The following is a 24967-nucleotide window of genomic DNA, read 5'->3' as shown; positions in this document are numbered from 1 at the left end:
GTTACATGACATTATTTGAAATAATGGAGCGCCAACTAAGGACTTGTGACAGTCCCCTGACTGAACCCTCCTTAGTGCAACACCATTGGCTAACTCCAAAAATTCCCTACACTGGGACCTCGAGATCAGATGCTGGAGAGTTTGCTGCTTTTGGAATAGAAATATCGGTTGCACTTTAAACATGGCCCAGAATTTGCGAGGCAGAAGTTGTCTGGCGGCTAACCCCATCCCATCCACCTCGGCTGAAAATATCCATCAGTCATCAGCTCCGCGCCCCATTCTGAGGCTAAAAGTGGCTGCAAGCATTTTTTTCTTCTGAGGGTAAAATGCATTTTTCTCCTCTCCCCATCGCTATCCCACCTGCTCCACTCCCTCATCCCACCCTTTCCTATCCTCTTCTCTTCTCTCCTCCCTCGTCTCCCCTCCCCTCTCCTGCTCCCCTCCCTTCCTTCCCTTTCCTCTCTTCCCTTCCCTTTCCTCTCTTCTCTTCCCCAACCCCCTCTTGTTTTCCCCAACCCTCCCATACTGGTTCATCCTGAAGTCACTTTAAAGTGAAAGTACAATGAGTTAAATTTTATAAACCAAATAATTGTGCAGATATCAGAGTTCTGTGAATCTTGCATTAAACTCAGTTAGGTCTTGTAGAAAAAAAATTCCTTAGATTGTCACAAGAACTAATCAGTCACGGACTTGACTCACTATCGTGTTATCATTTTCTTATTAGTTAGATGAGTGTACAGTTCAGAATTGACACCCCTCTTTAAGAAGCAATTTCTATGATTTTTTTTAAATTTTGCCCACATGAAGATAAGTACTGCTCCTCTGAAGAACAGAAAATGTTAACAGCATAATGCTTCTGGTTGCAAACCGCAGTGAAAAATTGACCTCTTTAAACAACCTGGTGCAGTATTAAGTGTTTGTGCTGTCACCTGATGCAACCGGGGACCACTACTATCTTTTAGTTTGGCATTTTGCTTCACCAACTGAAAGGGCATCTCTGCCTTTGTCTCATAAGGGAGAAAAATAAGTGATTTATTTTTTTATGAATAAAACTGTTAAAGAAGCAGATCCTCATTGGAATTAATACATTTTCTATCATTATCAGGCCACTACAATGCAAGGAGATCTGAGTCTCAACAATTTTTTTAATACTTGGGCTTTCCCTAAGCAGACACATGTCTAAACTGACCTTCATACTTGGACTTCCCCAAGGGGGGCCGATATCTAAACTGACCTTCATGCTGGGGCTTTCCACGGAGACATGTCTTGGGCCTGGTGGCTTATAAGGTGTAAGGAAAACTCCTCTAAGTGGATCTCTTCCTGAGCCATTTGATCTTGTCTTCTGACAGATTGGACCAGGATTGTAGTGGGCCTATGTGTGACGATAGCTTACAAGCTGTAGAAACTTGCCTATCTCACTATCAGGATAGTGTGGATGTGGATTGATTGGCACCCCATCCACCACCTTAAACATTCACTCCCTCCACCACCAGCGCACCGTGACCGCAGTGTGTACCATCTACAAAATGCACGGCAGCAACTCGCAAAGCCTTCTTTTGCAGCACCTCCGAAACCCGTGAACTCTACCAGCTGGAAGGACAAGGGCAGCAGGTGCATGGGAACACCATCACCTGCAAGTTCCTCTCCAAGTCACACACCATCCTGACTTGGGAATATATCGTCGTTCCTTCATTGTCGCTGGGTCAAAATCCTGGAACTCCCTCCCTAACAGCACTGTGGGAGTACCTTCACCACAAGAACTGCAGCAGTTCAAGAAGGCAGCTCACCACCACCTTCTTAAGGGCAATTAGAGATGGGCAATAAATGCTGGCCTTGCCAGTGACACCCACATCTCAGAAACGAATAAAACAAAACCTGCATGTGTATGGGGGGAAATACCAGAATACCTGTCTGATGCATGTTCTGCCTCATCAGTTTGAACAGAAAACCAGAGAGAATTCAAAGTGAGTAAGAAAGAAAAAAAGAATGAACTTGCATTTATATTGTGACTTTCACGACCTCAGGACATCCCAAAGTGCTTAACAGCCAATAAAGTACTTTCGAAGTGTAGTCACTGTTGTAGTGTAGGAAATGGGGTAGCCAATTTGCACACAGCAAGGTCCCACAAACAGCAATGAAATAATGACCAGATAAATGCTTAGAAATTCCTCTTGGGCAGAATTTGTATCGGTCACCCGTTATACTCTCCGCCTGATATTCAGTGGACCATTGGCCTTTTTTCCTCTGTAAAGGGTGGCAGGTGTACTGTGGTTGGCATAGCAAAGACGTGGCTGGAACTTTGACCTTTTGTAAAAAAAAGATTATCTGTTTTCTCTATCTGACCATGATATGAATAAATGTTAAAGGACTAACTGTCGGTCATGTATGTATTTGTCAGTTTTTACACCAGTCATTCATACACAACGCCAATTGATGAAACCCATAAAAGTCTAATTCCTCTGAGTGCCTATTACTTTGATTAAGATCCATAAGATAGTTTTGCTCATCAGTTTCTGTTGTGGAAATGCTGGAACTGCATCATTCTGAGTTGGTCTTCAGAGGTGAGGAGGCTGCATCTTCTGGCATTATGCCCAGTTAACGAGGACAGCCGTTTCCTGAAAATCAGGTGAGGTACTTTGCCTTGTTTTTGCTAGTTAATATAAAAAAATTGTGTTTAGAAGGGGAGCACACTTTTATATTTACATGGCTGGCAGAAGTGAAGTAAATTAAATAAGATGCTCAATTGTGCCAGTAAAGGAATCCTTGCTGAATGGTTTTGAATGTAAGATGGAGAGCCGCTGTTCATGTGGATGCACATGTGTTAATAGCAACATGTGCTGTACATCCACAGTGGCTTCTCCGAGTCTTTAGAGGGTAGCCAGAACACCAAGGGGGAGAAATTGGGTGAGTAGCGCCACCTGTTAGCACCTAAAGAGGCAGCCAGTGGCTGTAGCGCCACTGGCTGCGCCTCCCGCGATATTCAGCAGGGGCGCTAATGGTGGCATTAGCCTGTTGTGCTGCGCCGCCACCGATGATGTCATCGATGTGCGCAGCGCTCCATTCGCGCCCCGATCTCGCTATTTGGTAGTGAACGCCGCTGTTGCGCCGTTTGCTACCCACGCCCGGTTCACAGGGCCTTACTGCGCCGGCAGAGGCGCAAGTTAAGGTGGAGGTGCGGGGCGGCCGGTTTTTTCGGCGGCCGCCTGCCAGCACCTCCGTCCCCGGCCTCCAGATCCCCTCCCCGCGGCATTGCCGGCTGTTTCCCGAGAGCCCGGCACTTCTCCACGGTGCCGGGCTCTTTTGCCGGCACTCACGATCGGGGTTCGCGCTGCTGCAGGCCCCTCCCCCTTAACAATGGGAGGAAGGCCTGCAGTACCGCAGCGTGCCATGCTACAGCGTGTGGCGCTGCGGCACGTTGCGCTGCGAAATTCACTTTCAGCGCCCTAAGAGGGACGCGGAGCGCCTCGAGCCGCGCCCCGTCTCCCTCTAGGGGCACTGAGGCTGAATATCTGACGATCGCTACTGCTCCGAACGCTGCGCAAAAATCTGCGCCCAGGCGAACTTGGCGCCTCACCCCAATTTCTAGGCCCAAGTGTGCATAACAATTAAACCAAATGTGCACACATCAGTCGTTTACCCTGGAATTGGAACTCCGTCAACATAGGACCATCATAGCTCATGTCACAATGTCATGACATGAACTGGTTTCTAGGCGCGAGTGTGTGGGAGAGGAAGTGAGGTCAGAGAGAGGAGGGGTGAGGGCGGTCAAGAGCGTGGGTGAATGAGAGCTCGAGTGGGTGGGAGGTAGGTGTGTGAGAGAGAGGAGGTGGAGGACATACAAGAGTGTGTGAAGTAGAAAGATAACCACCAAAATGAGAAGTTTTTTTGGAACAAGAAGCTAGAAACACAGAAGAAAAGAAGGAAATGTGAAGGAAAGAATGAGATTGTTACAGTAAGATAGCGTGACTGTTTGTTTGTATTTTTTCTGGAAGCAACAGCACGAGATCAACTGTATTATAATAATAACACACTGGTATAGCACTCCTGTCATTATAATAACATGTCCTCTTGACTCATCATGAACAATGCCACTAGTGAGCGACTGTCAGGAGTTTTTCTTTTATTTACTCTTGAAATTTGGGCAATGCTGGCAAGGCTACCATTATTGCCAATCCCTACTTTCCCGGAATAGGTGGTGGTATGGCTTCTCCTTAAACTGCGGCAGTTCTTGAGGTAATGGTGCTCGCATAATGGTAAGTAGACTCAGGGATAATGAAGAACTGGTGGTATGTGTCCAAATCAGGATGGGTGTGATGGTGTTCCGATGATCTTGCTGCTCTTGTCCTCTTTGGAGGCTGGGAGATTTTGCCAAAGTAAGCTCAGTGCATTGCATCCTGATATTACATACTGTAGCCACAGTGCACCGTGGTGGAGACGGGTGGATAATGAGTCCCATGGCAGGGGCACAGTGGTTAGCACTGTTGTGTCACAGTGCCAGGGACCCGGGTTCAAATCCGGCCTCGGGTGACTGTCTGTGTGGAGTTTGCACATTCTCCCCGTGTTTGCGTGGGTTTCCTCCGGGTGCTCCGGTTTCCTCCCACAGTCCAAAGATGTGCAGGTTAGGTTGATTGGCCATGATAAAAATTGGCCCTTAATGTTAGGGGGGATTAAATACGTGGGGTTACGGGGATACGGCTTGGGTGGGATGGTTGTCGGTGTAGGGACCGGATGCTAGGGTTTGGATGATCAGCCATGATCTCGTTGAATGGCGGAGCAGGCTCGAAGGGCCGAATGGCCTACTCCTGCTCCTATCTTCTATGTTTCTAACTGTTCCAACTTTTTGTCTATGGCAAGAGTGACAAGAAACATCCTTAGGCACTTCACAAAGACATAGGGGGAAAAAATGATGCTGAGCCAAAGAAGGAGATACTAGGAGGGGTGATCCAAAAGCTTTGTCACAGATTGGGTTTTAACGAGGGTCTTAAAGGAGGAGAGGGAGGTAGCGAGGTGATGAGGTTTAAAGAGGGAATTCCAGAGTGAAGGGCCTAAGCGGCTGAAGGCTTGGAGACCAGAGTCAGAGAAAGAGTTTTTGGGGGCATCGACTTTAGTGCTGGAGGAGGTTACCGAGACCGGGGGCGGGGAGGTTGAAGCCATGGAGAAATTTAAATGCAAGGAGAAGAATTTCAATTTTGAGACATTGAGGAATCGGGAGCCATTGTAGCACAACAGGACTGATGGGTGAACGAGTTGGAGCAGGATAGGTTACAGACCATTTTGAACGAGTTGAGGTTGATGGAGGGTGGAAGTTGGGAGGTCACAGAGAGTGCATTGGAATATTTCTACGTGTGGAAACTGACCTTGTGTCTAATGTCACCAAGGGGCACTTTAAACTGGTGCCATCTTTATTTCAAGGCCTTTGGCAAAACTATTTTATATTATGTTGTGGCAAAAATTATCTGTTCTCCTTTCTTGCAGTAGTTTTCTCTTTAAGAACCAACTTATGATGCTTAGTGAATAGAACCTAGTACTTGCTGTGGCCCATCCCCAGAGTATGTTCTCTTGTACTGTTTTTTTACTCTACAATAGTGAACTGTAAAGTTATTTTATGCTGCAGCATCTTAACTGCTTCCTCAACTAAATACCCTGTCGCATCAGCACCACGTGACTGGAGCAGCTGGAGCAGTTCAGTAGACTTAGAGGAAGTCAAAAGAGTTGCTAACAAAAATTCTGCTGCTCCATACTTCTCTGTGTTAAGCTGGTTTTAATGCTAATTTCTCTACAGATAAAAAATATCTCGCCGCAGTTAATTGTCACTTAAGATGGCATGCAGCATGTGATGCATCTCGAAATGCAGCCATGTAATAAGAGTTTTACACCCATCTTTGGCGCTTTAAGATGATATATTACCATTGCCCACGAGACTTACGGGTCTTTCACACTTGCAAAATAAATTCACCATTGCAGCGCGTAATCATACACAGACATACATAATAAATAAGCAAATATATGTATATGAAAATTACTGCTACATGACAGCTGCTTTATACAGCACTACCACATTCACGTTGAGCTTTTTTATGGGTTTTTTGCACATGGCACACCAATATATTTTTCAGAGAAAGCAATAGCAAAATTGCTGCATTATCACTTTTTATGTAGCGTTTTGGCATTTCCTTTTAGTTTGATACAGTTGATGTATAATTCTAAAATGACGGTCCTTTTGCATGGGATTTTACCAATCTTTGTCACCATCAGTGTGGGGATTTCCCCTTTAATTACTTATGGAGAGTTGCAGATCCAACATCAGTCCATCGATTCCTCACATCAGCTGAAGAGAGTTAGCCTCGTATGTAAAGTTTCTGCCTGGTGTCAGCTCATGAAAGGGTAAAACACTGCCTCTAATTATAGCAAAGTGCTAGTATCTTTGATGCATCTATCTCTAGTTTAACTACCACAGCCTTCATTACAAGTTGTAAACTGAGAGACTGTTCAGGAAGTCGAGAAATGATTCAAGCTTATTGGCTGAACATTTTTGGGTTGGCTGTGCACAATCGGCAGATTCTCGAAGGACAAAATACATTTCTAGCCTTATTGACATTGCCCTGCTAGCCAGCATCAGGCAGGTTTTGAAAACGGACTCTTAATGTTTGCAGACTTTTTCTAAGGCAAGTCTTTGCTCTCTCTCACTCAGGAAATCCCACTGTCAGAAATCCTGCAGTTGGATCCACCTCGGGATTTTACAAATCTGGCTCAAGGCAGCAACCCACACTGTTTCGAGATCATAACTGACACCATGGTGTATTATGTTGGAGAGAATCTTGGAGGCAACTACCAGAATCATGCCCTGGCTGCCACAGGAGTAGGTTTAGATGTTGCTCAGAGCTGGGAGAAGGCCATTCGACAGGCCCTGATGCCAGTCACTCCACAAGCCAGCGTCTGCACCACTGCAGGACAAGGCAAAGAGCACAGTAAGTAATTCTTGTTCTGTTAACCCTGTCAAGGCATTGAAGGCCAAAAGTGTCATTTGAGATGGAGGGTCAAACAGTTCAAATGCCAGGCTTCAGTTTTTGTGATGAATTAGCTGAGTGTATCACAATATGCAGTTAGTTTTTTTTGAGATATCTAAATATGATTTTGTTACTTATGCTCTTAGATTGGGATAGGGGTGTTGTATTTCATGGTGATTGGTCTGTGAACACAGCGACTTGATATTTGAGCAAAACTTGTCATGTAGCTTAATTACTGGTCAATTTAATTTGCTGGGATGACTATTTTAGATGTAGGCTTTTATTTAAATTTGGTTTAGTGAATCAGTAATAAATGGTAGCAATGTCTCCTGAATTCTGTAATGTTGCAATGGCCTCTTTTGCTTACTGCTGGCTCAGCCTGGAAATCAAGCTTAATATTTTTTTTAAACTTTGACCAATTTTCTAAGAAACTCTAGTTGTAAACTCACTATCATTGTTGGCTCTTTTTAAATTTATCTATTTTCTTCGCTCCTCTTCTCCCCACCCCCTGAATTTTCTCTCCTCATTATGTTAGCCATAGCTCAGTGACAGCACTCTTGTCTCTGTGTCAGAGGTCGTGGGTTCAAATCCCATTGCAGGAATTGAGCACATAATCTTGGCTGACACTTCAGTATAGTAACTGAGAGAGTGCTGTAATGTTAGCAGTGTTTCTTTTGAGATGAGATGTTAAGCTGAGGCCCCGTCTATCCCCTCAGATGAACTTAAAACGAGTCTATTCGAAGACGAGCAAGGGCGTTCTCCCGGTGTCCTGGCCAGCATTTTTCCCTTAACCAACCCCACCAAAAACAAATTAATTGGTCGTTCATCTCATTACTGTTTGTGGGACCTTGCTGTGTGCAAATTGGCTGCTGCATATGCATACAAAACAATAGTGACCACACTTTAAAAGTAATTCATTGGCACTGAAGTGCTTTGGGACATCCTGAGGACATGAAAGGTGCTATATAAATGCAAATTAATTATTTCTTTCTCCTCCTCCTCCTGAATATGTTGATTCATGCAGTAAAACAGTTCCATGGCAATCTCTGCCCTCCTTGGACAACAACAACTTGTATTTATATAGCGCCTTTAATGTAGTAAAATGTCCCAAGGCGCTGCACAGGAGTATTTTAAGACAAAAAATTTGACACCAATCCACATGAGGATAAATTAGGGCAGATGACCAAAAGCTTGGTCAGAGAGGTAGGTTTTAAGGAGCGTCTTAAAGGAGGAAAGAGAGGTAGCGAGGCGGACAGGTTTAGGCAGGGAATTCTAGAGCTTCGGGCCTAGGCAACAGAAGGCACGGCCACCAAAAGTTGAGCGATTTATAATCAGGGATACTCAAGACACCCAGTTGGCCATTTTTCATATGGCAAGTGGATACATTGAATGTCATCAGACTATTCAGTGGTGGGAAGAGGGGAGGGCATCTTAATCTGCCCTCACCCAATGTCCACACAAAGGAGTATCTAGAGTTGGATCAGCAGGAGGAACACTGGCTGATTTCTCCCATCCCTAGCCTAAGGGCAGTAAGGTGAATGATTGATTGTACCATAACCACCCTCCATCTGAGATCAAACCTGACACACTAGTCTCATCTTTCCCTCCACCCCCCTCTCCCCCTTCACACCACAGGATGCTGTCTGGGAGAAGGTCCTAATTATTATTGCACCGTCTAGTTTACACTTAAATTGATATCTGAACTTCAGAATTTGGTATATAGGGAGTGGGCTCAGTCAGTGTACAGCATTACTGAAAGTTCACAGTTATGAATCTCTGGCAAAGGATTATGCAAAGTTTATCAAAAATATACTTCATGATAGAGAACTCTGATCTGAACTGTATTTAACTGTAACTGCTTCAGAATCTTTTATTGTGTTGCTAACAAACTAGCCAACTTGCTGTAGTGTATACCTGCATTCTGTACTCAGCAGATTGTAGAGTAGTATTAATCATGGAATCGTCTCTGTCCTGGATAATTCGCCCTCCTAGCTAGAGAAGTCTATTAAGGGACAAGTGGCTATATTGGAAATTCAAGGGGCTTGTTAGAAAAATTACACGTTCTTTCACTTTATCTTTCATAAGAACATAAAAAATAGGAGCAGGAGTAGGCCATTTGGCCCCTCGAGCCTGCTGCACCATTCAATAAGATCATGACTGATCTTCTCCCTCATCTCCACTTTCCTGCACTATCCCCATATCCCTTGATTCCCTTAATATCCAAAAATCTATTGATCTCTGTCTTGAATATACTCAATGACTGAGCCTCCACAGCCCTCTGGGGTAGAGAATTCCAAAGATTCACCACCCTCTGAGTGAAGAAATTTCTCCTAATCTCAGTCCTAAATGGCCGGCCCCTTATTCTGAGACTGTGACCCCTGGTTCTAGACTCCCCAGCCAGGGGTCCATCCTCCCTGCATCTACCCTGTCAAGTCCTGTAAGAATTTTGTATGTTTCAAGGAGATCACCTCTCATTCTTCTAAACTCTAGAGAATATAGGCCTAGTCTACTCAATCTCTCCTCATAGGACAATCCCCCTGACGTAATAAAACTCACTACGCACTTGGTTTGAGTATAAAGCAAGGTTTTAATCAACTTGTTTCAGAACATGGAGGTCTAGTTGTACTTCACTAGTTCCTTGTCTTACAAAATGTCCCTGTAAAGCTGGGCCCACGCCCGAGTACTTATACTCCTTGGATGGCGCCACCAGCTGGCCGTCCAGCATTATTTCACGAGTAGTTTCTAGATGAATGATGAGATTGATAACACCCCCCATCCCAGGAACCAGTCTGATGAACCTTCATTGCAGTCCCTCTATGGCAAGTATATCCTTCCTTAGGTAAGGAGACCAAAACTGTACACAATACTCCAGGTGTGGTCTCACCAGGGCCCTATATAATTGCAGTAAGACGTCTTTACTCTTATACTCAAATCCTCTTGTAATAAAGGCCAACATACCATTTGCTTTCCTAATTGCTTGCTGTACCTGCATGTTAACTTTCAGTGATTCATGTACAAGGACACCCAGGTCCCTTTGAACACCAACATTTCCCAATCTCTCACCATTTAAAAAAATACTCTGTTTTTCTATTTTTCCTACAAAAGTGGATTTTACATTTCTCCACATTATATCACAATTGCCATGTTCTTGCCCACCCACTCACTTAGCCTGTCTATATCTCCTTGAAGCCTCTTTACATCCTCCTCACAACTTACATTCCCACCTAGCTTTGTATCATCAGCAACCTTGGATATGTTACGATAGCAAAATACTGCAGATGTTGGAAATCCGAAATAACAGCAGAAAATGCTGGAAAAACTCAGCAGGTCAGGCAACATCCGTGGAGAGAAATTTGAGTTGATCTAGATTGTAAATAGCTGAGGCCCAAGCACTGATCCTTGCGGTAGGTACCCCACTAGTTACAGCCTGCCAATCCAAAATGACCCGTTTATTCCTACTCTCTGTTTTCTGTCGGTTAACCAATCCTCAATCCATGCTAGTATATTACCCCCCAATCCCATGAGCCCTAATTTTGCTTAATAACCTCTTGTGTGACACCTTATCGAATGCCTTCTGAAAATCCAAATACACCACATCCACTGGATCTCCCTTATCTATTCTGCTAGTTACAACCTCAACAAACTCCAACAGATGTGTCAAACACGATTTCCCTTTCCCTTTCCTGAAGTCAGTAATGTGTACCAAGGTAGGTTTCTGCAAACTATGGCAGTACTCACCCCAGTCACATTGTGAGTGTTTGCCACCATAACTGACCCCAATGCTGCTCACGTCCATCATCCACGCATGTGCTCCTCAAGGTGAATGGGGACACTGGATGGCTTCATACCCCTATCCCCTCCTCCAGCCTGGAGATCCTGAGGCTAATTATAGCACCCCCAAACACAGCCTCAAAATTAGACTGATTAATCCATCATTGACCCGGGATTGGCCCTGGATTTTCCTGATTTTGTGCGCAGCACAATGCCGTGTATTTAACCACAGAGTACCTGGGAGCTCTATGTAAATCTGTTTTGTATGTTATTTGTGCTTTAAGTAAGTACACAAAATGGAAGGGTTAAACACATGGGTGATGCTACGTTTGTGTTTTAAAAAAAATCTTCCTTTATCTACCGTTTACTAAAATTTTGTTCCACCAACTCTAAAGTCCACAAGATGATGATTATGCAATTGTATTTTACTGATCACCAGTTTTTTTGTAAAATTAACTGAAAGAACAGCTAAAATAAAAGTCCCATGTAAGCAAAACCAACATCTCAATTTTGGTGTACTCTGTAGTTAAATGCTTTAAAATATGTGTTCTAGTTTGTTGTAAGATGTGGTAAATAACACCACAAGTAAGCCTGACTAGGCCGATGGCATAAAACTAGACTTAGTGTTACGATTGAGGGAGTAGCAAGACATCCCAGAAATATGGGGAATGTTTGCATGATTTATTTCCCTCTTCTGTGAAATAAATGTAAGTACATGAGGAGAAGGAGGTGCAATTGCCTGTTTAAAAAATAAAAATAAAAATCTTTTTGAGCACATTTTAGTGATTCCTTACATGACAAGTGACCAATCCGAGCCTGGTCCTCATAGACAGGCATCTGGTGCAGGACGAACGTGTCATCACAGCAGGGGGTGTGGGGGGGGGGGGGGAAACACTTGGACAACTGGTAATGCCAGGCCAGTCATGCAACCGACTATAGAGCAGGATAGGCAGAGGCCCGAGAGCAGATCTGCAGCCTGTCCTCTTGGCCAAGTAAGGCGGCTGGCTTTACAGGGGACAGATCAAGAACAATCGCATGAAGACAATATCTTTGCTCCACAATTTGCATTCTTTTCTCCCATTAATTGGGAAAACAATGTAATATAATTGACTTCATGTAAATGTTAACTAAATATTATTATGGTGACTAAATTATGTTTTCTGAACAAAACTTTGTATCCACTTACATTGAATTGTGGTCTGAAGGCCATAGATTACACAGAAGTATCATGAAATGGGCTGCAGATGGAACAGAAATAGGGGCGGGACCAAGGGGAATTTTGGGAGACTATGTGTTTTGAAGTGAGAGAGCAGGTTTATTAGCTGAAGATTCTGGAAGCCAAAGAGCTGGGAGTTGGTATTCTGGTTTTAGTTTAGTTATACCAAAAGCATCTAATTAGATGCTGAGACACTAGTACAACGTTCCCACTAAACTGGATTATAAAGTGTTTGCTGGAACACAATACGACTCTGGGATTACCAAAGATCTGCTACTAGGGCAAACAGCGGAAGGACATTCTGATTGTCTATTCTTTAAAAAAAAAATGGCATATTTGAGGGGGGAAAAAAATAGAATAATGGCCAAATTGATTGATTTTTGGGGTACATATGTGCCTGGATGTTTAAGAAAATAATATCGCAGTTGGGCAATCTAACATTTTGTACGACGCCTCTTTGTAAATCACGAGGAGAAAAAGCCTCCATGTTTTGTGTGTGCCAACAGTTGGAAGGGACAGTCCCAGAAGGTAGGTCAAAAGCAAAGTACTGCGGATGCTGGAAATCTGAAATTAAAACAGAAAATGCTGGAAACACTCAGCAGGTCAGGCAGCATCTGTGGAGAGAGAAACAGAGTTAACGTTTCAGGTCAATGACCTTTCGTCAAGAGTTCTGAGTATTTCCAGCATTTTCTGTTTTTATCCCAGAAGTTAGGTATTTGTTTTGATTCAGAAGGGAGAAAAAAAACTTTTCGATTCATGGTTATTTAATGGTTATTTTCCCAGCTTGTGTGGTGTTCTCGTGGAAATGGATGAATGGTGTTGCAATCCCTGGTGGATGAATGGTGTGTGTGGCTTCCCTGATAGTTCTTATATCCTGCCATTGCCTTTTGCTTTCCAGACTTTCAATACAAATTGTCCCTTTCTGCGAGCAGGGGAAGGGAGAGTGGCAAGCAACGTCTTAATTTGTAACTCAATTGAATTCAGACAATCTTCCTATCCACTGTACAGCGCCTTTTTGAACAATTGATACTGTTTAAAGTATTTACTTTTTTAATGTAGATTTGATTGTATGTTTTGATATATTGGATTAGACAAGCACATCGCTTACAGACTTGTGATGGTGTGTAATGTTGAATGGGTCTCAAGTGGACAATGATTTACTGTAGTAATCCTGAAATTTTCCAAAGGCAGTAGTTTCCCACTCAGTGAACCAGTGGTTAATGGCTTATTTTTCTAATCCGTTTTTCTTCTTGAGGGTCGGTAACCAGAGGACACAGATTTAAAATAACTGGTAATAAAGCCGGGGTGGGGGGGAGATGAGGAGAAATGTTTTTACTTAGCGAGTTATTATGATATAGAATGCATTGCCTGAAAGGGCGGTGGAAGCAGATTCAGTAGCTACTTTCAAAAGGGAATTGGATCTCTACTTAAAGAAAAATTTACAGGTCGATCTGGAAAGAACAGGGGAGCGGGACGAATTGATGGCTCTTTCTGAGAGCCGGCACAGGCACGATGGGCCGAATGGCCTCCTTCTGCGCTGTATGATTCTACTTTCTTCGCCTAGGACTGATTCCATGCAGGTGTTGTCATTGGTCCATCTGCCAGACAGTGTGTGATTGTGGCTCGTGCACTCTGTTCCTTGAGGGGGCCTGGCCAATGCTGGGAACTCATCATGTCAAGTGACACTTCTGTCCTCTGCACATTCAGTTCAAGCTCATCAGTGTTGATATTACTGGCTTGGTGGCTTTTGATGCTGTTGACTCATCGCTGCTTCAGGCTAAACGGAGTCTGAATCTGATGGGACATTTTAATGGCTGTAACTCTATCAGGCTGGACTCAGATTTGTGTCCTTGAGACAAGAGCGTTATTGCCCTGCCCTGCTTTGACTACTCAAAGGCCTTTCAACTTTTAAAATGGCCCTTCTTTTACCTTTCCTGTAACCTCTGTGCAAATTATTTCACATCTCAAGTGTGGTTTATTATTCAGCATTTCTGGAGAACTGCACAGAACCCAGGAACTTTAAAAAAATATATTTATATTAATAAAAAATGCATTTTTTCCCCCTTCCCTTTCTGTCATCATGTGCTGACAGAACACACAAGCTTTCTGGGCTTCTAACAGTTTTATTTTAGTGTAGAGCTACTTTGCTTCCTTCCATTAGGAGACGTGCCTAGCTTCCACTGTGCATCTGTATGGCAGAACAGATAGGATCAGTAACTCATATAAGAAATCGTAGGTGAGAAGCTGTACCCTAGCAATACTCACTCTATTGCCCGGAATCAGAGAACACACTGCAATTAGAAATGCTCACGAAATTTACAAAAAAAACAGTATTGGTGAAAGATTTGACTGTGGTCCTCAAAGACTTAAATGGGAACTTCAGGCTTTGTGACAAATGTAATGTCCCACACACTTATCAAGCACTAATTCATTGCGGTAACTAGAAACTGCCTTGGAGAGGTTATTATTAGCTTGTCATAACATGATAACACAGTGCTTATTGCTGGCTGGAATGAGTTGAAAACAAGAGGTTGGCATTTGATTTTTTTTTTAAATTACAGTTTGTTAAAATAGGTTTTGGGTCTGGTTGAACTGGAAGGAGGTTTATGTCTGTTTGCACTTTTAACAAGTTACATTTTAAAATGTACTAAAGTGCTGAAAATTTGATGCATTTCACTGAGCAGCAACCATTGATGAACAGCTGCTGTTAATCTCTCTGATCCAGTTAATGTTTGTTTTATTGGGAAATCTTCACTCTTCACTCCCTCCCCCATTTTTATTTTTATTGTCCTGCTTCATGTCCGCACATACCATTTCTCCCACCCAAGAAAATGAGCATTTAATATCTTCCTTCCAGAGCTGTGTCAAAGCCACGAAAGAGCCAGCTACCAGGAAGTAAGCAAAATTTGACCTTTATTTGCATAGTGCAGCAAAATTCAGTAGAAAATGGTAATCTGAATGCAGTCTAACCCCAATCCGCTTCAGCGATGGACCGAATGCTTTTGTAAATCTGGGTGCTTCCCAAAAATGAAGTAAAGGACAAACCAAATAATTACAGGCCAATGAATTTAATGTCGGTAGTGGAGAAATTGCTTGAATCCATTATAAAAGGCAGAGTACTTGGAAAAGTTTAAGTTAATTAGAGAGAGTTGACATAGTTTTGTTGAAAGTATGTTATGCATGTCTAACCTAAGAAATGTTCTTTGGTTACTGGGATGGTAAACAGAGGAAGATCAATTGATGTCACATACTTGAATTTTCAGAAGGAATTTGATAAGATTCTGCTCAAGGGTTTGCTGGTTAAAATTGCGGCATGTGGAATTGGAGACAGATTGTGATGTAAATAGGAAAGTGATTGGGATTTTTAAAGGCAGAGAGCTGAGATAAAGGGATATTTTCAGGCAGTGGAGGGTGATGTCCCCTTGGAATCAGTGAGGTCCTAGTTTTTCATTTTGTACATAAATAATCTGGATTTGGGATTCGAGAAAGGTCATCTCCATGTATCTCCCAAGTTTCAAGATAAGCTAAGAGGTATAGTAAATTTTGAAGAGAGCACAAAAATGCAAAAGGACATTGATTATACAAGTGATCCATTCCACCCAACTTCATTTCCTCAGCCCTAAACTTGCTGACATCAACAGCCTATCTCTGTTCTCCAGCATTCTTCCACCACCTTCAGGACTGCCACCATCTCCCCTCCTCAAGAAAACCACCCTTAAACCATTCCATTCTCTACAACGACTGCCCTATATGCAAACCTCCTTTTCTCTACAGAGTCCTGGAGCATGTCACCCCGTAATTGTGCTTCACCCTCTCTCACCACTCCTTCGGAGACCTCTCTACTTCAACCCTGATGCGCTATCAATTACTCATAAGAGACGGAGAGTTAGGAGAGTAACTAAAAGGCTTTTATTAGCAAAGAACAGAGCATGCCTCTCGTGGTTGACTGGGTTCCAAGAAGGCAGGGGGCTGCAGAGCAATCACCTTTAGACCTGGGCCTGTGGGTGGAGCCAGGGGCGGAGCCAGCAGAGACATGCTGAGGCATGCATAGGTACAACCGTGTGCAACAACAATGGTGAACAACAATAACAGTGGTTTACCACATTCACCCCTTGTTTAAAATTGAGTCCGGCGGGGTGAAGTGTACTAAAGGTTCGTGTAAGTAAGTCTATCAGGTGGCCTTGTATGCCGTCCTGATCGTCGTGGTGGCGGCGGTGATGGTGCAGCATCCAACGTTGAATCTGGCGTCTCATTGAGTGGTTGGGTGGTCAATGACGGGTCCTGGGGCTGCGGCATGCCGTCTAGCGGGGTTGGGTTGTGGGTAGTGGTGGATGGCAATGGTAGTGTTTCAGGGGCACCCGAAGGTGCGAGGTCTCGTATGGAGACTGTGTCCTCCCGCCCGTCCGGGTACGCTACGTAAGCGTACTGGGCGTAGGCGTGGGTAGTGGTGGGTGGCGAGGGAGGTGTTTCGGGAGCACCCGAAGGTGCGAGGTCTCGTATGGAGACTGTGTCCTCCCGCCCGTCCGGGTACACCACGTAAGCATACTGAGGGTTGGCATGAAGGAGGCTCACCCTCTCGACCAGGGGGTCCGTCTTATGGGACCTCACGTGCTTCCGCAGTAGGACGGGTCCTGGAGAAGTCAGCCATGTCGGTAACGAGATCCCCGATGTGGACTTCCTGGGGAAGGAGAACATTCTCTCGTGAGGGGTAGCATTGATGGCTGTACAGAGCAGTGACCGAATGGAATGGAGCGCCGCAGGGAGGACTTCCTGCCAGCGAGAGGTCGGAAGGCCCTTAGATTTCAAGTTTAAAAGGACTGCCTTCCAGACCGTCGCATTCTCCCTTTCCACCTGGCCATTCCCCCGGGGATTGTAGCTGGTGGTCCTGCTTGTAGCAATGCCTCTCGCGAGCAGGTACTGCCGAAGTTCGTCGCTCATAAAGGATGAGCCCCTGTCGCTATGAATATAGCTAGGGAAACCGAACAAGGCGAAGCGGTCATTCAGACATTTAATGACCGTGGTACTGGTCATGTCTGAGCAAGGGATGGCAAACGGGAAACGGGAGTACTCGTCAATTATGTTGAGGAAGTACACATTGCGGTCGGAGGAGGGGAGGGGCCCTTTAAAATCGACGCTCAGCCGTTCAAAGGGGCGCGTGGCTTTGATCAGGCTTGCTCTGTCTGGCCTATAAAAATGCGGTTTGCACTCGGCACAGATTTGGCAGTTCCTGGTCATGGTCCTGACCTCCTCCGATGGAGTAGGGCAGGTTACGGGATTTGATGAAGTGAAAAAACCTGGTGACCCCCGGGTGGCAGAGGTCATTGTGGAGGGTCTTCAGTCTATCAACCTGCGCGTTGGCGCATGTACCACGTGATAGGGCATCTGGGGGCTCATTGAGTTTCCCGGGCCGGTACAAGATATCGTAATTGTAGGTGGAGAGTTCGATTCTCCACCTCAAGATCTTGTCGTTCTTGATTTTGCCCCTCTGCTTATTATTAAACATAAAAGCTACTGAACGCTGGTCAGTGAGCAGGGTAAATCATTTTCCGGCCAGGTAATGCCTCCAATGTCGCACAGCTTCCACAATGGCCTGGGCCTCCTTTTCGACAGAGGAGTGTCGAATCTCGGGGCCCTGGAGGGTCCTTGAGAAAAAGGCCACGGGTCTCCCCGCCTGGTTAAGGGTTGCAGCTAGGGCAAAGTCGGATGCGTCGCTTTCCACTTGGAAAGTGATGGACTCATCCACTGCGTGCATCGTGGCCCTTGCAATATCTCTTTTTATGAGAGTGAAGGCTGCACAGGCCTCTGCTGTCAGGGGGAAGGAGGTGGACTTGATGAGGGGTCTGGCTTTGTCCGCATAGTTGGGCACCTACTGAGCATAGTACGAGAAAAACCCTAAGCATCTCTTCAGTGCTTTTTGGCAGTGGGGGAGGGGGAGCTCCATAAGGGGGCGCATCCTGTCGGGGTCGGGGCCAATGACTCCGTTCTCCACTACACAGCCAAGGATGGCAAGGCGCATGGTACGAAACATACACTTGTCCTTGTTGTATGTTAGGTTCAGCCGCTGGGCCATACGGAGGAATTTCTCTAGATTAACATCATGGTCCTGCTGGTCGTGGCCGCAGATGGTGACGTTGTCTAGATAGGGGAAAGTGGCCTGGAACGCGTTCTGGTCAACCATCCGGTCCATCTCCTGTTGGAAGACTGAAACCCCGTTGGTGATGCCAAAGGGAACTCTGAGGAAGTGGTAGAGACGACCGTCAGCTTCAAAAGCCGTGTACTGGCGGTCCTCAGCCCTGATGGGGAGCTGGTGGTATGCCGACTTCAGATCAATCGTCGAGAACACCCGGTATTGTGCTATCTGATTGACCATGTCAGATATGCGGGGGAGTGGGTATGCATCTAGCTGGGTGTAGCGATTGATCGTCTGGCTGTAGTCAATAACTAGGTGCTGTTTTTCACCAGTCTTCACTACCACCACTTGTGCTCGCCATGGGCTGGTGCTACTTTCAATAATCCCTTCCTTCAGGAGTCTCGCTACCTCGGATTTAATGAAGCTCCTATCCCCGGCACTGTAACGCCTGCTTTTGGCAGCGATGGGCTTACAGCCGCGGGTGAGGTTAGCGAACAAGGAGGGGGGGGGGGGGACTTTAAGGGTGGAGAGGCTGCAAATGGTGCGCGGCGGGCGATTTAAAAGCTGCTGGCTGCAGACTGTGAGTGGGGGGAGGGGTCCGTCGTACGCTAATGTGACACTCTTAAGGTGGCACTGAAAATCCAACCCCAGTAGAACGGCAGCGCAGAGATGTGGCATGACCAGAAGTTTAAAATTTTTGTATTCTGTGCCCCGTACTGAAAGGGTCACTACACAGTAGCCAACGACGTCCGCTGACTGGGCTTTGGAAGCCAAAGAGATCCGATGGCGCGTCGGCAGGACCGGGAGAGAGTAATTGCGCACCGTGTCGGGGTGGATAAAGCTTTCCGTGCTCCCGCTGTCAAAAAGGCAGGTAGTGGCGCGGCCGTTTACCGTAATGTCCATCATGGACCTGGACAGTTGATGAGGGAGAGATTGGTCCAGCGTCACGGAGGCCAGCGTATGGTCGAGCGAGTCGATGTGGTCGTCAGATGAGGCGGTGGTTGAGTCCGGGTCCCCCGTGGTTGAAGTTGGAGACGTCCAAGATGGCGGACAAAATGGCGGCGCCCATGATCCCGATCCCCACGCGGCTGGGGGAGCCCAAGATGGCGGACAAGATGGCTGCCCCCACGGTTCGCACGCGGCGCTGCTGGCGTTAGCGGTTTTACCTTTGCAGGCGCTGACATAGTGTCCTTTCTTCCCGCAGCCGGAGCAGGTAGCGTTTCTCGCCGGGCAGCGTGCTCTGGGGTGTTTTGCCTGGCCACAAAAATAGCATTTCTGTGCCTTGGACATCGCAGCAGCAGTTGAAGGTGGCGGTCCCATGACCCAAGGTTGTGGCGTCCACGTTGCGGAGCGGTTAGGGGAGAAGGCGTCCATATTCCTGTGGGCCGCGTCGAGCGAGAGCGCGAGGGACACTGCCTTTCTCAGGTCCATTTCTCCCTTTTCCAACAGTCTCTGCCGGGAGTAGTCGGACCTTAGACCCGCAACGAAAGCATCTCGGATCAGTCCCTCCGTGTGTGCTGCGGCTGATACTTCTTTGCAATCGCAGCCTCGGCCGAGTATCCGTAGTGCCCGTAGGAAGGCCTCCACCGATTCCCCGGGCTGCTGTCTGCGGGATCTTAAGAGGTGCCTGGCATAGACCGTATTTACCGGGCGTGCGTATTGCCCTTTTAACAGATCGATAGCCACCGCGTAGGTCGTCGCGTCCTGGAATATTGTATAAACTTGGTGGCTCACCTTTGAGGCCAGGATTTCCAGCTTGTTTTCGTCCAGGGTCACAGTTGAGGCTTGCAGGTAGGCCTCGAAGCAACGCAGCCAATGCGCGAATTTGGTAGCCGAACCCGATTCTTGGGGGTCTAGGTCCAGGCATGTTGGTCTGAGGGCTCGCAGCAGCTCCTGCTGCTCAGCGTTTGGTGTCGACATTTTGTTTTTGCTAATAAAATTGATGCGCTATCAATTACTCATAAGAGACGGAGAGTTAGGAGAGTAACTAAAAGGCTTTTATTAGCAAAGAACAGAGCATGCCTTTCGTGGTTGACTGGGTTCCAAGAAGGCAGGGGGCTGCAGAGCAATCACCTTTATACCTGGGCCTGTGGGTGGAGCCAGGGGCGGAGCCAGCAGAGACATGCTGAGGCATGCATAGGTACAACAGTGTGCAACAACAACAACAACGGTGAACAACAATAACAGTGGTTTACCACAAATCCTCCACACGATTGAACTCATCCTAAATGCTACTGCCTTTGTCCTCACCCACACCTAAGCCTTGCACTCCCATTGCTCTCGTGCTCGCCAAACTCCATAAACTCGTTGTGTCCCAAATGAGTTGGCTTCTAGATTCTTCTCTTCATTTTCAAATTCCTCCATGGTCTTGCTCCATTTAGTGATATTTTCCTGTGTATGTCCACAAAAACACATGCACTCCTCTAACATCAGTTTCTTCTCATACCCTGCTCACACTCATGGATGGCTTCATTAATAGCCACTTTGGAACTTTGCCTGTTCCCCCTGATTTGCAATCTCCCTCCTTGATTTCAGAAACCTCGTTCAATCCCTTCTCTTCAACCATTAATTTGGATCCCTATGCTAACCCTCTCTCTTACACTCCTGCTTAATGTCTGCTGGTTTGTCCTTTTTTTATTCATTCACAGATATGGATGTTGCTGGCAAGGCCAGTGTTATTGCCCATCCCTAGTTGCCCTCGAGGAAGTGGTGGTGAGCTGCCTTCTTGAGCCGGTGCAGTCGTGTGGTGTAGGTACTCCCACAGTGCTGCTTAGGTGGGGAGTTCCAGGATTTTGACCCAACGACAATGAAGGAACGGTGATATATTTCCACGTCCGGATGGTGTGTGACTTGGAGGGGAACTTGGAGGTGGTGGTGTTCCCATGCACTTGCCCTTGTCCTTCTAGGTGGTAGAGGTGGCGAGTTGCTGCAGTGCATCTTGTGGATGGTACACACTGCAGCCATGGTGCGCCGGTGGTGGTGGATGGGGTACCGATCAAATGGGCTGCTTTATCCTGGATGGTGTTGAGCTTCTTGAGTGTTGTTGGGGCTGCACTCATCCAGGCAAATGGAGAGTATTCCATCACACTCCTTAACATAAAGCATTTTGAGAGATCTGCAGTCTAAATAGGGAAGCACCGGGAGGTGGGGATTAACAAAAGGATTTAGGAATTCAGTTATATAAGCCAATGCAAAGCTAGTTTGGAGGTGCAAAAAATTAACAAAAAGCCAAGTGGGATTACTCTACCAAAGTGTCAGGACAAACTTGATTGGCCAGATGGCCTCCTCCTGTGCTATAAACTTCTATAGTTCTACACAAGACTTCATCGTGAGGTACAGAATTTAAAGGCAAGGAAATGCTGCTATAGCTATAGTGTTCTGGTCAGATCTCACTTGGAGCACTGTGTTCAGTTTTGGCATCTCCACCTTCGGAAGATATACTGGCCTTTTCGACAGTCCAGCAGTGTTTCACTGTGGTAAACCACTGTTATACCTGTCTGTATGTGTATTCCACCAGGTACAGGTCTGGACATGCCTCGGCTGACTCCTCCCACTATTCCTGGTATATAAGTGACTACCTCCCAGTCCCTTAGTATTCTGGACGGGTCGACCACTCGAGACTAGACCTTCATTCTTTAGTTAATAAAAGCCTGGTTGTTACTTGCTTAACCTCAGTCTTTTCAGTAATTGATGGCGCATCAATTTTATTAACTAAATTTTTTTATAATGGAGAAGATCCTCACACCAGCATGCCTGGACCTGGACAGTCGGGAAGCGGATGCTTCCACCAAGTTTGCTCACTGGCTCATGTGCTTCGAGACATTCCTGACTGCCTCCACTGCGGTCGTAACGGATGCGAACAAACTGTCTGTCCTGATCTCCAAGGTGAACCACCGAGTGTACTCAGTCATCCGGGACGCGACCTCGCACACAGCCGCCCTCCAGCTCCTCAAGACCCAGTACACGCGCCCTGTGAACGAAGTTTACGCCAGGCACCTCCTGGGGAGTCGCAAGCAACAACCTGGGGAATCGACTGAGGAATACCTCCAAGCACTGTCCGTGCTTGGCCGGGCCTGTGGGTGTAAGGCGGTAACGTCCACTAAGTACACGGAGGAACTGATCCGGGATGCCTTCGTAGCGGGCCACAGGTCCAACTACACCCGACAGCGACTGCTGGAGCAGAGTGACCTCACCCTCGACAAAGCCTCCGAAATCGCACTAACGCTGGACGCAGCCTACCGGGGCATGGATGCCTACTCCTCTGCACCGTGGACGCCGCGGGGAATGACAACCTGGGACACGGTAGGACAGCCCCATAGCACCGTGCCACCCCAGCAACGGCCCAACCACCGCAGCAGTGTCCCAAAGCCAGACCGCAGTATCCCAAGGCCAGAAATGCTACTTCTGTGGCCAGGCCAAACACCCCAGAGCGCGCTGCCCGGCGAAGAATGCGACCTGCTCGGGCTGCGGGAAAAAGGGACACTACGCTTGCGTCTGCAAGGCCAAAGCCACCCCGAACGCCAGCAGCGCCGCGTGTGGGCCGTGCGAGCCACCATCTTGGGCCCCCAACAGTGCCGCGTGTGGGCCGTGCGGGCCGCCATCTTGGGCCTCCCCAGCCATGTGCGAACCACCGCAGCAGCAGCCATCTTGGACGACTCCAGCCACATGGGAATCATGGACGCCGCCATCTTGGACACCAGCCGGGACGCAGCAGGCCGCCAACCCCCCCCCCCCCCATCTGATACCCGCAGCGACACACCGACCCCTACGCTGGCCTCTGTTACGCTGGACCAAACGAGACCACACCAACTAGCTCGGTCCAAAATGGACGTTAAGGTAAACGGCCATGCAATAAACTGCCTTTTTGACTCCGGGAGCACAGAGAGCTTCATCCACCCCGACACGGTGCGGCGTTGCTCTCTCCCAGTCCTGCCTGCGCACCAGCGGATTTCTATGGCCGCCGAGTCCCAGTCAGCGGACATTGGCGGCTACTGCGTGGTGACACTAGTAGTAGACGGGACTGTGTTCAATAATTTTAAACTCCTGGTCCTGCCCCAACTTTGCGCTGCCGTTCTACTGGGGTTGGATTTCCAGTGCCACCTCAAAAGCGTTACGATGGCGTACGGTGGCCCCCTCCCCCCACTCACAGTCCGCAGCCAGCAGCCTCCAAATTGCCCGCCGCGCACCAGATGCAACCTCTCCACACTCAGAGTCACCCCCCCACCACTGTTTGCTAACCTCACCCCCGACTGTAAGCCCATCGCCACAAAGAGCAGGCGATACAGTGCCGGGGACAGGGTTTTCATCAAAACCGAAGTGGAGCGGCTCCTGAAGGAGGGGATTATTGAGGGCAGCTCCAGCCCCTGGCGAGCCCAGGTTGTGGTCGTTAAGACCGGCGAGAAACAACGCCTGGTCATCGACTACAGCCAAACAATAAACCGCTACACCCTGCTGGACGCCTACCCACTCCCCCGCATAGCTGACATGGTCAACCAGATCGCGCAGTACCGCGTCTTTTCGACCATTGACCTGAAATCAGCGGACCACCAGCTCCCCATCCGCCCCGAAGACCGCCAGTATACTGCTTTTGAGGCAAACGGCCGCCTCTATCACTTCCTTAGGGTTCCCTTTGGCGTTACCAACAGGGTCTCCGTCTTCCAAAGGGAGATGGACCGGATGGTCGATCAAAACGCGCTGCAGGCCACTTTCCCTTACCTAGACAATGTGACCATCTGCGGCCATGACTTGCAGGACCATGACACAAACCTCGAGAAATTCCTCCGCACCGCCCAACTCCTGAACCTGACATATAACAAGGAGAAGTGCATATTCCGCACAGACCGCCTCGCCATCCTTGGCTGTGTTGTGGAACACGGGGTCAAGCTCAATGAACCCCCAGATGCCCTATCGCGTGGCACCTGCGCCAGCGCGCAGATCGATAGGCTGAGGGCCCTCCACAACGACCTCTGCCACCCGGGGGTCACCAGGTTCTTCCACTTCATCAAGGCCCGCAACCTGCCTTACTCCATTGAGGAGGTCAGGACCATGACCAAGAACTGCCAAGTCTGTGCTGAGTGCAAACCGCACTTTTATAGACCAGACAGAGCCCACCTGATAAAAGCCACTCGCCCTTTCGAATGCCTGAGCGTCGATTTTAAAGGGCCTCTCCCCTCCTCCGACCGCAATGTGTACTTCCTCAACATCATTGACGAGTACTCCCGTTTCCCGTTCGCTATCCCCTGCCCGGACATGACCAGTTCCACGGTCATTAAATGTCTGAACAGCCTCTTCACCCTGTTCGGTTTCCCCAGCTATATCCATAGCAACCGGGGCTCATCGTTTATGAGCGACGAACTCCGCCAGCACCTGCTCGCTAGGGGTATAGCCACAAGCAGGAACACCAGTTACAACCCCCGGGGGAACGGACAGGTGGAAAGAGAGAATGCAACCGTTTGGAAGGCCGCCCTACTAGCCCTAAAGTCTAGGGGCCTTCCGACCTCCCGCTGGCAGGAGGTGCTCCCCGATGCGCTCCACTCGATTCGGTCACTGCACTGCCACCAATGCCACCCCTCACGAGAAAATGTTTGTCTTCCCAAGGAAGTCCACATCGGGGACAGCGTTACCGCCATGGCTGACGTCCCCAGGGCCGGTACTACTGAGAAGACACGTGAGGACCAATAAAACGGACCCCCTGGTCGAGAGGGTTGACCTCCTCCACGCCAACCCCCAGTACGCTTACATTGCGTACCCGGACGGGCGGGAGGACACAGTCTCCATACGAGACCTCGCACCCTCGGGGACCGCTGTAACCCACTACCCATTACCACCCCCCCCCACGACACC

General features: G+C 47.6%; 1 protein-coding gene across 4 annotated transcripts in view; it reads left to right on the top strand.

The window, feature by feature from the left end:
* The window catches only part of prkd3 (protein kinase D3), a 477301-nt gene that overhangs the window by 402127 nt on the left and 50207 nt on the right, over positions 1 to 24967 (top strand). For all 4 annotated transcript variants that reach the window (XM_085980200.1, XM_085980197.1, XM_085980198.1 and 1 more), the window contains one exon: positions 6692 to 6968. In XM_085980200.1, the coding sequence (XP_085836326.1) occupies positions 6692 to 6968 (277 nt within the window). The remainder of the gene's footprint in view (positions 1 to 6691; positions 6969 to 24967) is intronic.

This window comes from Somniosus microcephalus, chromosome 3 (assembly GCF_052327205.1).
Source record: "Somniosus microcephalus isolate GS21.2 chromosome 3, FLI_Smic_1.0, whole genome shotgun sequence".
Lineage (NCBI taxonomy): Eukaryota > Metazoa > Chordata > Chondrichthyes > Squaliformes > Somniosidae > Somniosus > Somniosus microcephalus.
The sequence above is the reverse complement of the archived record's forward strand: the minus strand, read 5'-3'. Positions and strand labels throughout refer to the sequence as shown.